At 42.5% G+C, this 20076-nt stretch overlaps 1 protein-coding gene across 1 annotated transcript; it reads left to right on the forward strand.

Annotated features, from left to right (window-relative positions):
* Positions 1 to 7466: 7466 nt before the first annotated feature.
* PPP1R3E (protein phosphatase 1 regulatory subunit 3E) lies at positions 7467 to 15495 on the forward strand. The gene has a single exon (XM_065641257.1). The coding sequence runs from the start codon at positions 8044 to 8046 to the stop codon at positions 8998 to 9000; it is 957 nt and encodes a 318-aa protein (XP_065497329.1). The 5' UTR covers positions 7467 to 8043; the 3' UTR covers positions 9001 to 15495.
* The last annotated feature ends 4581 nt before the right edge of the window (positions 15496 to 20076 follow it).

Consider the following 20076-nt stretch of genomic DNA (forward strand, 5'->3'; position numbering starts at 1 on the left):
GTGAATACCAGCATGCACAGAATCCATATTAAACAGAAACAAGCAAAGAACACATTAACAGGATTTAAAAAAAATGAATCTACTTACAACGAGTAAGAAAAAATAATTGTAAATATCTGTCAGTCCCACCACTGTCTGCTTTCCAGGTCATTTCCATTTCTTTGAGGTGCCCAATTAGTAAGGACTGTATGCAAATGTTTGCAAAGCTCAATAGGATTTAGCACTCCTTAAGAACAGAATATTATGAAATGCCTTATGGAGTCCACATGGATTTAAGAATGTTCCTAAAGTTAGGCATTGCTTCAGTGCTCGGCAGCATCAAATACCTAATTACCGTGCTGGGCTACTGTAGTTATTCAGAGTGAATCTAAATGAAGAGGTTGTGCTTCATCCCAGAATAAGCTATTTAAGGCTCTAATGAATCAATCTTATGGTCAGGAAGAAACTAAACCTACCTGAAAGTAATTGGCATTCATCAGCTTATAGTGCTATTAATAGCATCTTCAAAAACTACAAAGATCCACATTGCTCACAAGGAAATTTGATTGTTTCTCACAGTCTAACAAGCTTAAAAAAGCATGAAATTGCAATATAGAAATGTCAGGTCAGTCTAGACTGTGCTGCAGCTCCTGCAACGTGGCTGTTACAGGAGGTAGTTCAGAAGGTTCCAGAATCTCCTGCATTTTTTATTTGTTTCCTTCCTTGACCTGACCATCCCTGTCCTGACATTATTGGCTGAAGAGCCCGGGATGTCATCATGTTTTGTATATTGGTTTTGGTTTGTACGTGGCATCTTCATACAGGTCTGACGACTGTTCTTTTTAAAAGCAATAGGATCAGAAATGGTTGCAATACTTTTGTCTGATATAAAAGCACAGTGCCAGTGTAACTGCTCAGGATCTTCTTGCAGGAGTGAGACGTTTGTATGGCTTGAGATAAATGATGATTCATGAATTTCTAGTTTTTTCCCCTCACTTTATCATTCCTGATGTCGGCCCCTTTTTCACCCTTCTGCTCTGCTGCTTTAGCATCATGACCATGGAAAACAATCTCAGCGGAAGTACCACTGAGCATCTCCTGAGAGATAATGCCTGTTGTATTCTTCCGAGAAGGGTCTGAAGTATCCTTGGGAGTGACATCTTTCACAGCTGGAAGTACTTATGAAAACTTGAAGCCAAAGATTCAGAGCCATTTGGATCAAGTACATTAATCTCTTTATATGTTACAGCTTCTGGACTTCTCACATCTTCCAGGTTCCACATAAGGTGTTCTCTTTACTGGTGGGTTCTTCATTTCACCTTGGACTCTTTTAACAGTGTAACTTGTTATCTATTTCTACGTTAATGCCGTATGTTGTAGGACAACAGTTAGACTTGCTAGAATGGGTTGAAATCTCTTCATTTTCTGAAGCTGTATCAGCCACGGCATCTACACTTAACTCTCCTTCTGATTTTGATTGATTTACTGTGGTCTGGGCTTCCTGACCTATGCTGTTGTCAAGAGATTGCACCATGTCTAAGCAAAACTGGCAGTTGTTGGCAATTGAATTTGCCTTTGATTTCTTGGCTTGTTTTTGCAGCTGGAAGCAGGCGAGTGGATCGGTTTAACCGCACTTGCTAATAAAGAAGCATGGTAAATCTAATACAAGCCAGAGCATTTTAAGAAGAAAAAAAAGGGAAAAAAAAAAAAAGGTTTTGCTGATGGAACTGAGCACTCATGCTATTTGTGTTTTCTTCTGGGTACAAAATAACAAGTAATTCCTCACTTTGCACAGTGAAAGATGTGAACTGAAGGACCTGAGGCGCTCCATAGTCCCTCACAGGGGGTTTCTGTTTTATCCCGAGATTAATCAAACCTCTGATGTGGTCACTTGTGACAGGTAAACCCAAACCCTGCTCCCTCCTTCAGTACTGGGGAGGACCCTTCACATTTTTTCTTCACTGTGGGTGTAAAAGTGATAATGGGGAAAAAAAAAAACCAAACAAATCTCTATAAAATGATGTCAAAGCCGTCAGCTGAGGCGCTTGACCCTTACTGCCTCCAAACCAGGCGCTGGCCCTGGCAGGTTCCTCCGTGAGGGGAAAACTCCGTGTGGGCCTCGGGAGAGCTCCTGAGGCCCTTCCCGACCTCAAATTCTCCCCTGGGTGCTGGGATTTCCGTGGATGTGCAGGGGCTGGTACCCGCGGTTCAAGACGGGCGCTGGGGAAGGGCTCTGGAAGCTCACGGGAACCGTCAGCCCGAGAACGGCAAATGGGAGAAATGATGGAACCGGGCGGCTTGGAAGGAAAAAAGGAGGAGAGGGCTGAAAGGGGGGCACACAGAAAGAGAGACCCTGTACAGAGGCTGAAAAACATGAAGAGTAAGTGTGCATGAGAAAAATGGATGTGAAATGAGCAAACAGGAGGAAAAGGCAAGAAAATCTGTGAGAAAGGTGAAGAGTAAATACAAAATGAGGAGAGAAATTGATCTTACAATATAAGGAATGAAATAATCTCTTACAATGAATCACTGCCTGACCCATAGATCTTTAAATATTGAAAGAAAAAATACAAAAATGACCAGCATACAATGAGCATATTTTTATATCTAAAATCATTAACTAGCACTACTGAGACCATTTGCCGTTGCTACCAACAGCCCTGTGGTTATATTATAACATGCCATGAATTCTGAGCCACAAGCACTGACCATAGGATGGGATCTGGGAACACCCCGAAGATTTACTCAAATACTTGCATGAAAATCTCAGATAAAAGTTCTAGGACTGAAAGCATCCTAGCCCTGCTAGGTGTTACTTAACCCTTGTTAAAAACATTCAATCCTTGCAAAAACAGCACAACTATTTATATAAGAAAAATACTTTAAATGCTCTTTTGTTATCGCCACAAAATGAGAGATATCTGTTTGGGTTTTTTCTCTTCCACTGTAGTCTTAACTGGGGCTTTTTTTAGCTGTCGCTCTCTCCAGAAGTGTTAAGCCAATCACTTAGAGTCAAGAGAGACAGTTAATGCTTAACTAATAAAATTGTGTGTGAGCTTCATCATATAGTAAGGCAGATTCACAAGGTCATGAACTGAGGTAAACTCTTACAAGTCTATTTTCTTGTTAATATTGCATCTCCATTTGGATCCTCATATTGAAAAAAAACAAAACAAAAACCACAAACCAAAAACCAACCGCAAAGCCGCCTTTCCAAGTGCCACATCTGTTTAGCAGAACATGGAGCCCTTTGGAAATTATTCACTGATCTTTGACATCAAATGTCCTCGATACAACTCGGGGAATCACACAACTTGCATCTTAATAGACATAGACTGCATATCCTGGTTAGCTGAAGATAATATTTGATACAGAAGATCAATACCATTGTTCTTTCACAGAATACTTTTTTTTTAATATATATACACCTTAGGCGTATTACCTAATTCTGATCTGGCACTTCCCTGAGATGTGACTAAGATATTTTCTTGGAGAAATAAAGAAAGTCTGAGTTAATCACTAATGTGAAATGGTGTAGGAAGGTATTTTTGAAGTACATGCATGCAGAGCAAGCGTATCACGCAAGGCTTACAAACTGTCAGTGTAAATACCACTGTCAGATTCGGGTAGTCACATATGATTATTACTCCCGGGTGATATTACTCTCTAGTGTAACACCTACACAGTTCATCAGCCTCGGGAGAGCGGCACGGACACAAACGAGAGCAGAAGCTGACCTTTCCAATTCACATACTGAGTCACCACTTCATCTCGAAAGCTGATGTAATCGTAATGCACTTCGCCTTTACATCCCTTTTATCTTCCCACAATTCTCATTACTAAAAATAAACCTGTTCTGGAAAGTTGAAGTGCACATGTGACAGTGCCCACTTTGGATAAGCCCCGGCTCTCAGACACTCCTCCCTGTTAATGGTTCCATCAGAGTTCTGCCTAATGCTCCCAGCGCCCGCATCTGCTTTCTCCTACATTACCTGGGGCCAAGACAGCCGATAAATGCAGCAAAAGAAACCTCCCGGTTCATTGCCTGCACCAGTTTTGCCTTTTTCTTTGCCAATCGTTTAAATCTCAACAAAAGAGGGGACCCAACATCTCCATTTGGTTAGTTGGAAGTTCTCAGGCATCAGGCGGATTTTAAATGCAATTTGGCCCGGCAGAAATGTCAGGGTCACTCCGTGCTACATCGGCAGAACAAGAGGCCGTCTTTACAATTTTTGTTGTCAGCTGGAAGATGCAGAGATGGGTCGACAAAAAATTGTTAGGACAAACTTTTATCCTATGACCATGCTATTTAAATCTGCAAAGGGAGAGGGATCTGTAGGAACGAAAACAATGCCTGAGTGCCATTTCCTAAGTCTGTCAACACTGATTGTAATGTAAGACCACCTGCTTTTCTTAGCCTATAATAGAGCAACACTGTATAGCCCTAGAATTTACATTATGGCTGCTTTATTCCTGCTGACACCTTCAAAATTATCATGTCATAAAAATACTGTTTTCCAGTGAAAAGATAATACGTATTTCTTTAAAGGGGCCAGCTAGGTCAGTACTAATAATTTCTTTATCAGCTTTGTTCTTGACAGTTTATTTAGAAAAGAGCCTTGGATAATGTCCTTAATGTTTCACTACAAACGAATGGACAGATTAGACTTTCAAACTTACACGTTCAAAATTTTGGGAACTAAATTAAGATAGAGAGGGGGTGGTGTACGAATGCTTACCACTGCATATATTAAGCCATCGTTTCTGTATGTGTGGTAGTGCTTGCTCCCTTCTAAGGATTTAAGCATTTGCTGTGTACAAATATTTACAGTAGGCGAAACCAAAAGAACTTCCTTTTACAAATAGTGCCTGGTGCTTCCTATTTTGAACTTGTACCACAGTTTCCAAATCACGGGAGGGTGCACAAGGCTGCAGGCTATTTGACGGAATGTCTGTGTGTACGCTGGTTTAATTTCAGTGCCCAAAATTTCATTTACTATGTCTATCTTACAATCATCAGGCGAGGAAGACCAGCCTAGTAAATAAGGACACCCCCAGAAGTGAAAGATGTGGGTAAGAGTCCCCACAGCTTCACCCTTGGCAAGTGAGTAAGAGTAAAAAGAAAACAGCAACATGCTTCCCATGGCAGATTCTGTGAGACGCGTGGGGAACGTTGGTTCACGAGAAAAAAGGGAGAAAGACTTTTGTTGTGGATCCTGGTGGAGTTCACATGGTGGCAGAGCTCAGCGGAGACAAGGCCGAGGTGCTGTGTGCCAGAACTTGAGGTGTCTGGAGGAACTGCAGGTGAAAATGGGAGCACCTCCAGGATTAGCTGGTGAGTTGTGTTTTGATGATTTAAGGGCCATTTAATTCTGTTTTTTTTTTTAAAGCCTGTAAATGGCTTTCTTCCACTTTACTCCACAAGGATGGCCTGTGAAATTATTTCACAGAATCACAGAATGTCAGGGATTGGAAGGGACCTCAAAAGGTCATCTAGTCCAATCCCCCTGCCAGGGCAGGAACACCTAGGTGAGGTTACACAGGAAGGCGTCCAGGCGGGTTTTGAATGTCTCCAGAGAAGGAGAATCCACAACCCCCCTGGGCAGCCTGGGCCAGTGTTCCGTCACCCTCACTGAGAAGAAGTTTCTTCTCAAATTTAAGTGGAACCTCTTGTGTTCCAGCTTGAACCCATTACCCCTTGTCTTACTGTTGGTTGTCACCGAGAAAAGCCTGGCTCCATCCTCGTGGATGCCCATTTCCAGTGGGCACGCGATCATATCAAGTCTCTCTGCCCTTTTCTCCACTATCCACATGTCTGTACAGGACGCCCGTTCTCTTGCAAGGCTGAAGAACCATCGGGTTTTACCTGATGACGGCAAGAGCTGAACTCAATCAACATTTCTGAACTGTGTTCATAACCTGTCAAGCAGTTCATATGGGTGTTCATCTGCCTTGACCTGGCTAATCCAAAGCTTATTGTGCTTTGGTGTGTGTGTTTGGTTTTTTTTTCTTTTCCTTTCTTACCACAGGTTTTTCTCTTTTTTTTTTATGTCCGTCTTTGATTTACCAGCTTGGGGTGATCTGTATTTTCAGCTCAGTTACACGAACTACATTGCTTAAAATCACCAGTGAAGAAAGCAGCTGGTTGGTTTTTTGTTGTTCTGTAAAATATTACCAAGGTTGTGGGAGAAGAAGCCTGAAAAAGCAAGAGTATTACACGAGTTTACGATAAGAAGTTAGGCAACTAAAATACCAGAAGGCAGGGGAAGTTGAACTCTACTAAGGCGCCTCTATTGTGTAAAGTACAGCAGATGCAAAATTACTCCAAACAGTCATGTTCCCCATGTGTACCACAAGGATATATCCAAAACTGACTGAATGTGTCATCAGGTTCAACCCAATTTAGTTTATTAGTTCCAATAGTTTCCCATTAGTTTAAAAATGCAGACTTTGCATATTAATGTAAAAAATAAAGACCTTACTGTTTGCTGGTTTTAAAGGGAAATTAACATCAGTAAAAACAAGTGTTGATTCCTCAGAAAATTTTGATTATAACAGTTAGAGATTACTTTAAAAATAATTTAAAAGAATGTAGTCTTAAAACTTGTTCAAACAATTCTTTGGAGTTGTTCTTTTTCTCCCTCAAATCAGTATGAGTAGATGAAAACCAAACATGAGTTTATGGTATTTTCCTAAAATCCTCATTTCTGGGAGGGAAGCATGGGAAAGAGGCCTGACAAGTCTTTCCCGTAGTGTATGTTAAAGGATAAGCGAGACAATTTTAAGATCCTGGGCTACTGAATCGGACATAATCCTTTATGTGATTGCTATTTAATTTTTCAATATCTGTGATCACCCTGTGAATGTAAGACAATGGTGCGACAAATCTGGTCTTTACCAGGTTTACTTGTTCCATTCTTAATCTCATCAGCATTTCCACTGCCAAGACTTTCAAAGGAACGCCAAGTGTTGCAGATAAAATGATGAAGGTGTAAAAACCTCCTGCTCAGAAGCTAAATCAGAATCACATGTCAACACAGTTCAGGCTCAGTCTCTGGCAGGATGGCAGGATCATTGGTTTTAATGCAATTTACTAATTAAAAATGAATACCAGATTACGGATAGTCTGGAATGAAGTGAGGTGTTAAAATAGTGTTTTAGCTCCCTGAACTGGCTGCACCAGAGTTCGGTTTTCATTAAACTATAATTCATTTGAATATTGCTCGGCAATTATTAAAGACTCTTCCAAAAAGCACAAACGCGGTTTATGTTTTATAACCAGCCCTCTGGGTTCAGACTGGAGCCGCTTTTACTACAGACGGAAATCTGTAGCAGGGCTGCGGCAGGTGTATTTTGTTCAGCACATGTACTGTAAACGCATTACAGCAGATTAGCTGGATTTCTTCCTTTAAACGCACACTGCGAAACCCAACTTGCAAGCCAGCTGTTTCTTACCGGCCCGTTTAATCTTCCAGAGCCCGGCTTTGGCTCTTCCTCCGAGCAGCTATTTCTGTAACGGATCGGACGAGGGAGCGCGCCGCTATGAATTTTAATGTTTCCACCGGGGAATCCCTCCCGCCTCCTCTTTTTGGATGAGATCCGCCAGGAAAGACCCAGAACACAGCGAGGAGGAGCAGAGGGACGGTGCGGCAGCTGCATTGGGGAAAGCGGGAAGGGGGAGCGGGGCCGGCAGCCGGGGGGGTGTAATTAGGAAAGGTGGCGAGGACGACGCCGGGGCGGGCAGAGGGATGGGGGAGGAAGGATGACTCGGGGCGTATTTCGCTGCCTGACCCCGGCACGTCAGCAGCGGCAGCCGGAGCGCCGCGGTCCCGCCGCCCGGGACACATGCACCCGCCGGCATCGCCCCGGGCCGGCCGCGACGGGGACAACGCCGACGTGAAGCCGCTGCCCCGGGGCCCAGGCGAGGGGCTGAGCCCGCGGACCGGGCGCTAGAGCTGCTCTCCATCCGCACGCCGCGGCCCGAGAGGGGGAGCCGGGAGGGAGGGAGCCGGGCGGCGGGCCCCGGGCCGTGCGCTCGGTACCGGCACCGCCGCCGCTCCCCACATGGATAAGGCGGGCTCGCTGCACACCTCCGTGCCCGCGCCGCCGCCGCGGCTCTACCTGCCGCGCAACTTCAGCTGCAGCGCCTGCCTCTATGGCAGCCTGGCCGAGCAGTGCAAGGGGGGCTGCAGCCCCGACGGCGACACCGCGCCCACGCCCGTGGTGCGGGAAGCGGCGGGGGAGAAGCCGGCGCCGCCGCCCCGCGGCCGGGAGCCCTCGCTGCCCGCCGTGCCCCCCAGCCCCACGCAGCGCCGCCGCGCCAAGTCGCTGCCCACGCCCGGCGACCGCAGCCTGCGGCCGGCGCTGCAGCAGAGCCCGTCTCGCCGCAAGACGGTGCGGTTCGCCGACTCCCTGGGCCTGGAGCTCACCTCCGTGCGCCACTTCTGCGAGGCCGACCTGCCGCAGGTGCCGCTGCCCGCCCCGCCGCCGCCGCGCACCGCCGACCTCTTCAAGACCAGGAAGCCGCCGGCGCTGGGCGACCTGGAGCCGGTGCTGTTCGGGCCGCCGCCGCCGCTGCTGGAGCCGCTCTTCCCGCCGCAGCCCGGCGCCAGCCCCGGCTTCGCGGAGCGGGTGCGGCAGCACAAGGTGAGGCTGGAGTGGGTGCGGGCCGAGCCGGCGGGGCTGCGCGGCGCCGTGCGCGTCCTCAACCTGGCCTACGAGAAGGCCGTGTCGGTGCGCTACACGCTCAACCGCTGGGCCAGCTGCGCCGAGGTGCCCGCCGCCTACCAGCCGGGCGGCCCGGCGGACGGCCTGACCGACCGCTTCGCCTTCCTCCTGCCCCTGGGCGCCGCCGCGGCCGCCGCCGAGCCCGCGCTGGAGTTCGCCGTCCGCTACCGCGTCGCCGGCGCCGAGTACTGGGACAATAACGAGGGCGCGAACTACCGGCTGCGGGGCCGGCAGCGCTGCCCGCCCGCCCCCGCGCAGGACCCCGACAGCAGCGCCTGGATCCACTTCATCTGAGGCGCGGGGGCCGCCGCCTCCGGACGGAGCCGCCGCCCGCGGGGGAGCGCGGAGCCCCGCGGGGCGGGCGGGCCGGTCCTGCCCCCGCTGAGCGCCCGGGGCCGGCGGGTCCCCTCGCAGGAGCGCTCGGCACCTCCCCGGCCGCCCTGCCCGCCCGGGGGTCGCAGCCCAGCGCTGGCCTCGTATCCAGCCGCTTCTCCGTAAGTCGCCGGAAGACGTTTTCCTGAATTCTGTTTACAGATGGATAATTTATATTTTGTATTTCACTAGCGATGGCGAGGGGGAACCTTCCAGGCTGTGGCGGGGGTGCGGGCAGGGAGCCCGGGGACACCTCAGTCCCTGCTGCCCAGCCAGGCTCTGCAGAGAGGGGCTGCGGGGGACTTGCAGAATTTACTGGTCAGGACCAGGATCCACAGGTGCAAACAAATGCTGTCGGGTGCTGGGGGTCAGGATCGACTGCTGTCGCCTCTGGAAACACAGGGAGCGGTGTCACAGGGCGTCTGTCCAACCGTCCGGTTTGCCTAATCCTGCTTAAGCAAAGCCCGGCTCTGGCGCGGTGCTGGGCCTGTGTTCAGAGCCGCCCTGGCCCACTCGTGTTCATTGTCCTGCAGGGTTAAGGGGCGGATCACAGTTTTGACCCAAAAGCCAAGAGTATGGATGCCCCCAGGTGTAATTGTGTTTCATCATGCTGTGCAAATGATTGATCGGTTTAAAGCAAAGATATATTTCTTTTTAAATTTTTAACTCAGCTGGATGCGTTTAAGCATATTTAGAAAAGAAAAATGACATCACATACTAAGTGAAATGCACCCCACTGGGAGATGTTATAAAGTGTATGCTTTGTTTTAAAATTCACCTAGTATTTTGTTGTAAACGTTTGTCAGGATCTGATGGTTGTTTCCGTAAGATTGGTCCCAAAAAGCGGCTTGTGCTCAGGTCAGCAGGAAGGTCGTGGAATTGCACCAAAGGAACTAGAGATGTCAAGGGCTGAGTCCGTGATTTCAGTCTGCACCCCAAGATACTTTCAGTTCTATTTCTGTTAACAGTTTAATTGAATTTCTTGTGCTCGGGTGTCAGTGCAGGAGCCTGCCTTCTGAAAAACAAAATGCTCCAAATTTTCCATAGTAATTTCAGTAAGTGGCAGATTTCACAAAGCTGGCTACATTTAGTCAGACAAATTGAAGAAAGTCATATCGTGCCATATAAATTATATCAACAAAAATCGCAGAGCTTGCTGACTTCTGCCTTCAGAGGTATGTTATAAATTGTACTAGCAGTAAATATAGTATTTTCCCTTTTCAACTTGATTTTTCGAGAGTTCCGCTGGATACAGGTCGTGCTGGTGCCAAATCGGGTGCAGATTTTCCAGGATGTAGGGAGGGACGTGTTTGCACCAGTGTCAGCGTGATATGATTGTGAAGGCCTGTAAGATCAGGTCTTTAACGTTTTGGATCTTCTGTGGATTGTTTAGGAATGAAATGTGATTTTTAACTGCGTTTTTGTGTTCATTGAATGAGTTAAGTGTCCCAAACAGTTTAAGCAATGTTGAGTTCTCACAGAACTTTTTGATTTTGGTGGAAATTGAGAGCACTTGTGTCTCCCAAGGGTCTGGTTGAGTTAGAATAATTAAACTTACAAATTCTGGGGGGGAAAAAAGGCTCTGGAAAGTTGACAGGAAAAGAGTATTTCATTAAATTTCTCTGGACTACTGTTTCTGATGTAATAGAAAGAATATCAAGTGTGGGCTTTCGGTAGTGTTGGTAACTTGGTTTTAGTTTTCCAGTAAGTTTTCTGATCCCTTTGTTTCTAATAGAAACAGAATATAAAAGAAATATGCCGTCAACATCTACTGGGTATTTAACATTCTAGAATATTAAGGCCCTGATTGTGTAATAAAGTAATCCGGTATCTTGCTAGTACATATTTATAAAGGTAGAATTGCAGAACTAGCATCCTAAAATGTACATGGTTAAAGCATATTAAGTGTCTTTTAGTTCAGGTTATGGTTTTTATAAGAGCCTTAATACTGGAGAGAAGGAAAAGGACTTGTCTCCGTTTGAAAGCACTTTGCAATCTGGCGGAACTATAGCCAAACATCTACTTATTTATGTGTTATGGCTTTCCATAGAATTTCTTGCTTGGCCTTTTTTACCCAAATAGTGAACCAACAACTGTCAGGTAGATTGAGGAAAATGGTTGGAGGAAAAAGAGTTTCTAGGCATTTTGCTTATAAAGATTTAACAGGTTTTCCTGTTTTAATGGCTTTAGAAACACGAACAGTGCTAAAACCGTTTTTAACAGTGAATAACTCTAATTCTAGAATTTCAAAATTATTTTCCAGTGAATGGCACTTTTCATTGTGGTTTGATTTCTGCAGCATCCGCAGGTCTCTAATTAAAAAAAAATCTCCTTATAGCAACTGTGGCTTAAACTCTTTAGGTTTGGAATATCTGAATGGATGTACATGCATCAAGTACACTAGCAAGTTATTGTATTACCCATTTTTTTATCATGACTTAGGTGAAATTGCTGTTGCTCTTGGTTGACATTTTGTTGGCAGAATTGGGCTGTGGCTTTATTGATATTATTGCTCTTTTATTTATGACCCCCTTTGTCAAACACAAATCCGAATATTAAACCTTTTAGGGATGGAGTGTACCAGAAGAATGGTTTGCAAAGCAGAGACTCCTGAGCTTTGAGCAGTTAAGCCTGTCCTCAGCACAACATTTTGTGAGTAGCTTTATGGGCTTGATCACAGATTATCAATGATGTATGTGCAAGTCCAGTAAAAGACATGATCTTCTAGAAGTTTGTATAAATACCTGCTTTTTAAAACCTGGCAAGGTAAGGTTGTGCCCAGTCAGCTTTGACTAGAGAACGCTATTGATCAAGTCTGTGGAAGAATTTTGAGGTGTTTTAATAGAAATTTATCAGTGGTATATGCCAAAGCTGTGCTACTTTGGTTACACATTTCCACTTGTATCACATTAATTTATTTCCAAGCAAGATTTATTCAGATTTGCAAGAACGTGTTCATTTGCAGTGATCAGGAGTGTTTTTTCCACTGGCCGTGTTCATGTGCGGTTTCCAATCCTTTAGATTTCAATCTGATGCTTGCTAGAAGCATTGTGATAAACAGAAATGAGAGAAAATTCCCCAATAGTGATTTATATAATATTTATACAAGTGATGACTTGGAGGAGAAAAAACTGTGGTGAAGAGGATGATTTTCAAGTTGGTGGGACATCAATTGTTTTAATGGGAGCAGGAGCAAACCAACTTTTAAAAATTACATTTCCGAAGAATATAGTTCCACAAAATGATCTTTTGCAGGCAAAGTGAAATATTTGAAAATTTTTAAGCCAACTGTTTCCTGGAAAAAAATACCAGCTTTTTGTATTTTTATTTGCATGAATAGAACCCACGCCACCTTCCTTTCCAAGTGATACTAGAATGGTTTAGGCAAGGCAATAATCCTGAGGTCCTGTACTTCTTTTTAAAGCGAATCATTCATTGCTTATGTCTCTGCAGATGTAAAAACGTGTCTGTTATTTATTGTGCACAGTTGTAGCTTTATGAAATGTGCCATGTTATTTTATGTGCAATATAATGATGCAGTGAGTCAAATTGTACTGTATATCTGATATACATCGATGTTTGCTGCTTCACGCTTAAACGGATAGATTTTTTGCATGTGATTCTATGCCTTTCGTGGCAATATTTTTGAAACCTACCCTAATTATTAGAAATCCTAAAAGTAATCAGAACTATTAAGTGACTGTAGATGGAATTTCAGCTAGGTAAACATATTACTATTTATTAGCGTACGATCATTAACTGCAACTGTCGTACTCATTTTAAATAAATGTACATAATTTCAGGTAATTAATTTTTTTCATCTTTTACCATTTGCAAGTCACTTTTTGATGTGGATGTGCGTGCCTGGGTGTCTCAGTAAAAAACAGAATAAGTGCACGCTCTTGGTTTCAGCCTATGCGAGGGGAAAATGTGTCACTTGAATGAACAAATGTCTGTTCATGCATAAGCGTGATCGCTTTACAGACACATGAAATGTTTTTCCGCAGCACCAACAGGCAAACATCTGCTAATTCTGTATTTTAATGTAAAGTCACCCACAGAAATACACAGAATCTGCTTTTCGACATATTGTTAAAGATAGATTGAAATTTTTATGTGCCTTTCGACATTTCCTAGGAAGAAATCTCACGTGTTCCTTAGCTCTCTCACCAAAAGTTCGATAACGGCTTTGTCATTAAAAATAAATTTATACTAAAAATATAATAGTCGGTTCTAATTCCTGATACATTCTCACTTGTGCCAGAGATCCTGTATCGGTAGCAGCCAGAAGAATTTGATAATATTTTCCCCTATTACAGTGAAAGAAATTACAGTCAGAAAGATGTCTTCCTGATACACCTGTGCAATTATGTACTTAAGCAAAAACCACCAACTGTGACTATAGTTAATATAACAAAATATATTTATTGTATATATTCACTTACACAGATATTCTAAGTATATATTCTATCTGAAACAAGAAGTTCTAGTTTTTTATGAAATCTATTTGTGGAGACACGGTCTTTTCAGCTTTTACTGTTATTTTTGAGCACTGAAATTAAGGTTTTTCAAGCATAAATTGTTTAAGGTTAGAAGTAAGTATGGTCATTTTTGGTGTAAAATTTTTTTTTTTTTTCTAAAATAGCCTTATGTAGAGCTGTTCAGTGTTTTTTCTAAATGGAAGATGGTGACGTTTTTCCAAACGAAATCTGTTCAGGGAACCGTACCTGTTTCAATAGGAAGGTTTTCTCAGGGTTGCCCTGGGATGGTGAAGCGATGGGAGAACAAGGGACCCCCTTAAATCCATGTGTGGGCTTGAGTGCTGGTCTGCCCTGAGCAGAGGGAACACTGAGCTATAAAACATTGGCTATTGGTTGGGCTCTTCCTTTATCCAACTTTAAAATACGACTTTTAATTCATTCTCCAGAGAGGATTTTTGACCTTGGATTTTCCCATCTTGTATGAATATCCTCTTCATCCAGCTGTCCTGGCTTCTTGTTTGAGCTTTCTGTTGTTGAGAAAGTTCTGGTTTTGTTTTTATACAATGTAGATTATTTTACATTACATTTGGGGAGGGGCGGCTGGAAAGCTGGTTTCCTTTCAATTTTAGGTTTTTTAATATTTTATGATAGCACGCAGAGTAAAAATGTCCTTGAAATAACAGATGCACTAGTGATTCCAAAGAATATAGCTAAGCAAAATGTCAAATGTGAGATGTGCTTTTTGAAAACGTATGTGCTTCGATTTAGTAAGGCAGGGAAAAAGACCTAGTCTCCCTTGCAGTGTATTAATACCAGGGATTTCTTTCTATGCAATATTATGGTGCACCTGGTGGTTGCTGGTTTTTTCTGTTTGTGGGTTTTTTGCGTGTTTGGTTTTTTTTGTTTTTCGTTAAGGATTAACGTGATCGGTATAGTTGTTGTACTGGTGTGTTGTGTATAGAATGTTCTGTTAAAAATGTCATTAAGGAAACTGAATGTCTTAAATAGTGTTTTATATTTAGGCTCTTTTTTGTCCAATCTGGCTTCACTAAGTCACAACCATACTCCTTTGAATAACAATAACAAGACAATGTTTCATAAAACTGTGTAATGAAGTCTCCTGCGTTACACTATACTCTTTATCACCTTCCAGGACAAAAAGTTGTGTTACTGTTGTGAGTTTTAAAATTTTTGTATTTCTGTATTTAAAAAAATAAGCCAAATTGTATGATAGTTTTAAATTCAAAGAGCTAATATATATATATATGTGTGTGTTTTTTAAGCTGATCACAAGTAGTAAAACTGTAATTGGTCAGGATTGCTGCCAAGTCCAGTTTCTAAACTGTGGTATAACAAACGTTTGTGTACGTCCTGTAACTGGCTTGGTTTTAAGGTTGATATAAAATTAGGATTGCCTGGGTGCAAAACCTGCCTGCGTCTGGACTGGAATCCATGGGGCAGTGCAGGGACATCGACGGCCGTGCCAGAAAATTACTGTTCTTGGCGTGGTTTAAGCAAACCGAACTCCCTTACGTGTTACACACATTATTTCTCTCTGTAATGGAGCTGCTGTCTGGTGAGGACAGTGTAACATGCAAGTTTTTATTACTGTATCCTTGAATTACCTTGAATTGTCTAAAAAAACCCACCAAGTTCTTCCTTAACTATGTACTTAACTAGGAAATTACTTTTGGTTGTGGTTTCTTCTACAATATTTATATTTTACCAAGTAATGTTTGTTTCTAACGTTTGTAAAAATAACCGTAATATCACCAAAAGTTCAAAATCAATGTTTTCTAATAATGCCTTGTAATTTACCTAGCCTTACAGTACTTCAGACAATTTTCCACCAAAACTGCATCTAGTCACTGGTTGTCACAGTTATGAAAAATATATATTTATAAACCTGTAGCTTCTAGCTGTCATTAAAGGTTAATGGTACAAATTGTGAGCATGTGTTGAATGTGAAGCTCTTTTTTTTGTTGTGTTTGTTTTTAACTGACAAACCATGATCGTACATATGAAGACCTGATGTGATGTACCTGCACATCTGAAGACAAATATTTAATATTTGGGCCAGATTTTCCAGCCGACTTGTCTTCAGGGAGTCTCCATCGAGAACGTTCTCTATGGAAGCTGCAGTATATTGAATTATGCTGGAAATCTGGTCTTCTGAAGTGTAACCGTCTTTCAAGACAAGATTATCGGTGGGTGTAAATATATGTAGCTGTCTGTATAGTCTTGTATCATTAACCCCATTTCAGACACAGTTTAGCTGTCTGTTCTTCAGAACGGGACGTCCACATCAGCTGGTTGTGACTTTAGTCCTGGCTTTGCATCATTACGGTCACTGGTAGCAGCTGAAATGTTCTCAAGTGCAATTCAGCGTTTAGCCGGTAAAAGCCCGTGCTCGGTGCTGGAAAGTACAGCAAAACCAGCCCTCAGGAGGGGAGAGCGCGGCTTTCATAGAAGGAACAGATGAGATGTGTGAAAAGAACTGTGACTTTTATTTTTTAAAAATAACAGTTTAAATTAATTGATGCTGAAGGACTAGGAGGAAGGGTTCTAAGCCCCATGTATATTCCGCGGTAACTGCAGTCGAGCCGTTTCTTTAACCAGCACGTGCGTTTTCCTCCAGTCGTGATGCAAAATTGAGGCTATCTAGCTATTAGCTAAATTAATTGCAAGGACTCTTCCAAGTGTAATTGCTGAGTTCCAAATATCTATTTCTTGAATTGTTATAACTCACTAGTTTTCACAGTCTTTCACTGTAGACAGCATCTTATCTTAGGAAGTCAAGAACAGTTTTCAGATTTCTTTTAACCAACACTTTTTAAGCCTTCTTTATAATAGATAAAAGCCATATAGCCACAAGGAGAAAAAATGTTAAACATTTCTTCTCATGTAATTAGTACAATTTCTTTTTCTATATTCTTTCAGAAATATCTGCTTAGTTGTCTCTGTATTATCGTTAATATTTTCATGGATTTCTTTGGAAGGGCAAAGTAACTAAAACATAGGCCCAGATCTTAGGTTTTTTCCAGAGGAAATGTTTTTTGATTTAACATCCATCTAATCTTTTAGTTCAAGTAAGAACGAACTCTTAGCTCACATAAATTAAAGAACTCTTTTCTTAAGGTGCCATTATATAAATATTGGACTGTAATAATTAGAATAATAGAGCGTAATTTCCCTTTTCTTTTTGGTAAGGCATATGTTTTGAATTTAAAACTGCTGTTACGCTTGAGCGATCCTGAAGTAATGAGATTACAGTTCTGGGTGAAGATTATAATGAAGTCATGATGCTTTAAAATGGGGAAAAAAAAGAAGTATGGTTTTATATTGTTCTTTAGTCTTGGATTAATTTTTTTTTCCATTCTCACATGGAACAAAATATGACTACAGTAATTCACCTGACTATTAATCAGAATTACATACACTAGATAGTCATTAATAACAAATGTTAAAATGTATGAAGTATTCATATAATAATAACAATCCCTGTTTCTTAACGTCCCTCTCTGGGCACTTTGAATCCATCAGCAATTTTTGGTGTGACCGATGGGTTGAATTGGCTCAGGGGACATAATGTTGTCCTTCAGTTTATCTTTAAACCTGTGGAAGGTACGGGAAGTAGATAAAAAAAATTCCTATCAAAGTTCTGAACAGCTGAATTTTCTTCTTGGTTGTCTAACATGTTTACCAGGCAAACCTGATGTAGAAATGCCCCTTAGTCCAAGCTGCAAAAATGTTTCAGTTGTAGATGAGGATGATACATTGCAGAAGAAAAAGAGCCGTGCGATGGTGGTTTTACACCAGTTATATCACCGAATTGCCAAGAATACTTAATTCTCTGTTATTTTCTCTTGATCCAGACACATGCAGTGAAGAAGGGAGAGCAGTGATGGCTGAAAAACAAGTGCTCTTGGGTCCTGAGAAGTGCAGATTCATCCTCCTGTCTTGTGGATTGATTTTCATGGTTAGAGAAAGGTACAAGTGCTGTACCTGCATTAAAACACATCTCAAAGCAAAATACATTCAATAGCATGAATAATTAATCACTATAAGCAAATGACAAATAAAGAAGCCTAATAGCAGAGGACGTCGGACACTTGCACTGCATTAAAATAGATCAGGTCTGCAGTGACTGAATTGTGCTGTGTCAGGGAGAGAGGGACATCAATATCGTGAGGCAAACCCGAGCCAATCTGGGTACCGCTGACTAAATTCTCCTGCCAAGGACTGTTCCTCTAACAGCCTCTCAAGTAGTGTGGGGAACGTGGAGAAAATTATAGTGAGGACTCTCCTAAACTGCTCTCAAAATCTGTCTGTGTCGCCTGTGGCATCTCTTGCTGGTAATTTACACGGACGGACGTTGCTCAAGAGTCCTTCAACATTGTCTGACACCCATGAGACCATATTCCCTGGGAGTGACTTGCCCAAGGATGCTCAGTTTCCATCAGTCCAGTCCCATTTCCCCACTAAAACACCTGAACTGGAAAACCTGGCGCATGGGCCTCCTTACTGTGCCCGTCACCGTCTGCAGCGTTTTGTGTGCCACCGTGTGGTGAAATCATGCAATCATTTCTTTTTTAACTTGCAATTATTTAAATAAGCACGTCTCCATTTGACAAGCTGAAGCATTCCACCTACTGGTGAACTCGTGTTGTTAATTAATTATGCACCGTTCTTAGGTTTTTCTTTCTCTTCTCCAAAATATGCACTTTCCTTTGCCTCTTGTGTGTGATGTCTCCCAGCAGCACAACAGAAAAGCCTCACGCTCTCAGCTGAGGATCATTCTTGATTTATTGGCGCAGTTGTGTTCATTCACATGACCAGGCTGACATGAAGATAGATGCTATGTCCTTTATGTGTCAGTTTGAAGTATTAAAGCTCTCTGATGGGAGCCATTACTACAGGAAGATTGTGACTTCCTGATATATCAGTAGGAAGAAAAACGAAACAGGACATCAACTGTCTGGAGACACCAGTTCAGGGAGCATTAGACACTGAGATCTGCGGCACTGCTAATCATCAGAGCTGCTTATTGCTAATTAATGACAGTGAAGTTGACATTACCCTTATTTTATGCTCACCAAAACACCACCGTTATTATGTGATTTTTTTTCCCCTCTGGTAAGAAGTAACAATTATATGATTTGTATTTATATACCTGATGGATCAGGGACAGGCAGCACTTAAATTGGTTGAAAAACAGACAAAACTTTATGTATGCAATCTTTTCAGGACTGATGTTGATAAAAAACTTAGAAAACTAAATATGGATTGAAAAAACTAGTTCCAATATTAGCTTATATTATTCAGGTAGATAATTTGAGAGATAAAGAGGTTGGTACTTGTGGAACAGAAGGGAGGTGTGTGTTGGCAAGAAGAAAGGTGATGATATAATTAACCCCTAAGAGATACAGAGGCATTGCTATTGATTGTGGGAGAAGTAGGGAAATCATAATTTGCCAAAAAACGAATCTCTCTACTGAGTTTGTAATGTTTAGTATCCAGTAATTATGAGTGTCAAGTTCTTAAGCTCAGGAGCAAGACTTGAGAGATCACAGATAAAGCGGTTATTTTGTAAAAAATCATCTCCTTTATTAATTTGCTGTAGGAGCACACACTGGTGAACTACTTTGATGTTTTCCCCTGTGATTTATACAAAAGCATTTAAAATTGTGTCATAGATCAGAGCTAATAGACATTCACACCATCTTTTTGTTTCAATGAAAGGCATTTATTACGGGTTCACGTTGGCCAGTTTGGCGTCGATGCTCTCGCAGAGTCGGGCTCCGGCCAGCGCACAGTGTCTGCCCGCGGTTCCTGCTGTGGCCCAGCGCAGGGAACTTCTGGGGTTATTTAGAAGTTCTGCTTGGGAGCGTACACCAAACAAGGACAAATGCATTATTTTGGCAGCATAATTCAGGTAGTTGAGTGGATTGTAGAAAGATATCAAAATATTTGCTCTGATAAACATCCCTTGGCCTAAATAACTGCAGAACACCAGAGCTCTCGGTGTAAAGCACCTAAGTATTATTGTTGCTATTTTAAGAGGAATTGGGAGATTTAATGAATCACTTTAAGGTCATATAAAACCCTAAAATAACTAGGGATAGAGAGGTTCCTGGTCTTCCTCGTTAAGCAAAAGACCATCCATTTTCCAGCCATACACCATGGACGAAAGGTTGAATTTCGTTTTAGGTGGTTTCTCCAGAAAGTTGTTATTTATCCATAACTCATGTGTAACCTTACGAACGCTGCTAATACACAGATGAGGACAAAGCTTCAGGAAGAGGTCAGATTTGCCAGTTTTTACTGTTCCGTAGGGGATTACAGAACTGACTAATTCATGTTTCATTGATCAAAAGGAAAGAATATAAACATTTTAGGGGAAAACATTTATAAAAATGCATTACAATGTTCTGGACTAACCTTTAAAGTGAGATCCAAAAGGGTCATATACTAGGTGGCAAGGAATGAAGGGCCCATTATTCTCCCTTGAAGTCCA

The sequence above is a fragment of the Caloenas nicobarica genome, chromosome 9 (assembly GCF_036013445.1).
Source record: "Caloenas nicobarica isolate bCalNic1 chromosome 9, bCalNic1.hap1, whole genome shotgun sequence".
Lineage (NCBI taxonomy): Eukaryota > Metazoa > Chordata > Aves > Columbiformes > Columbidae > Caloenas > Caloenas nicobarica.

Excerpts from the sequence above, each read along its gene's own strand:
- PPP1R3E (XM_065641257.1), top strand. The coding sequence starts at position 8,044 with ATGGATAAGGCGGGCTCGCTGCACACCTCCGTGCCCGCGCCGCCGCCG.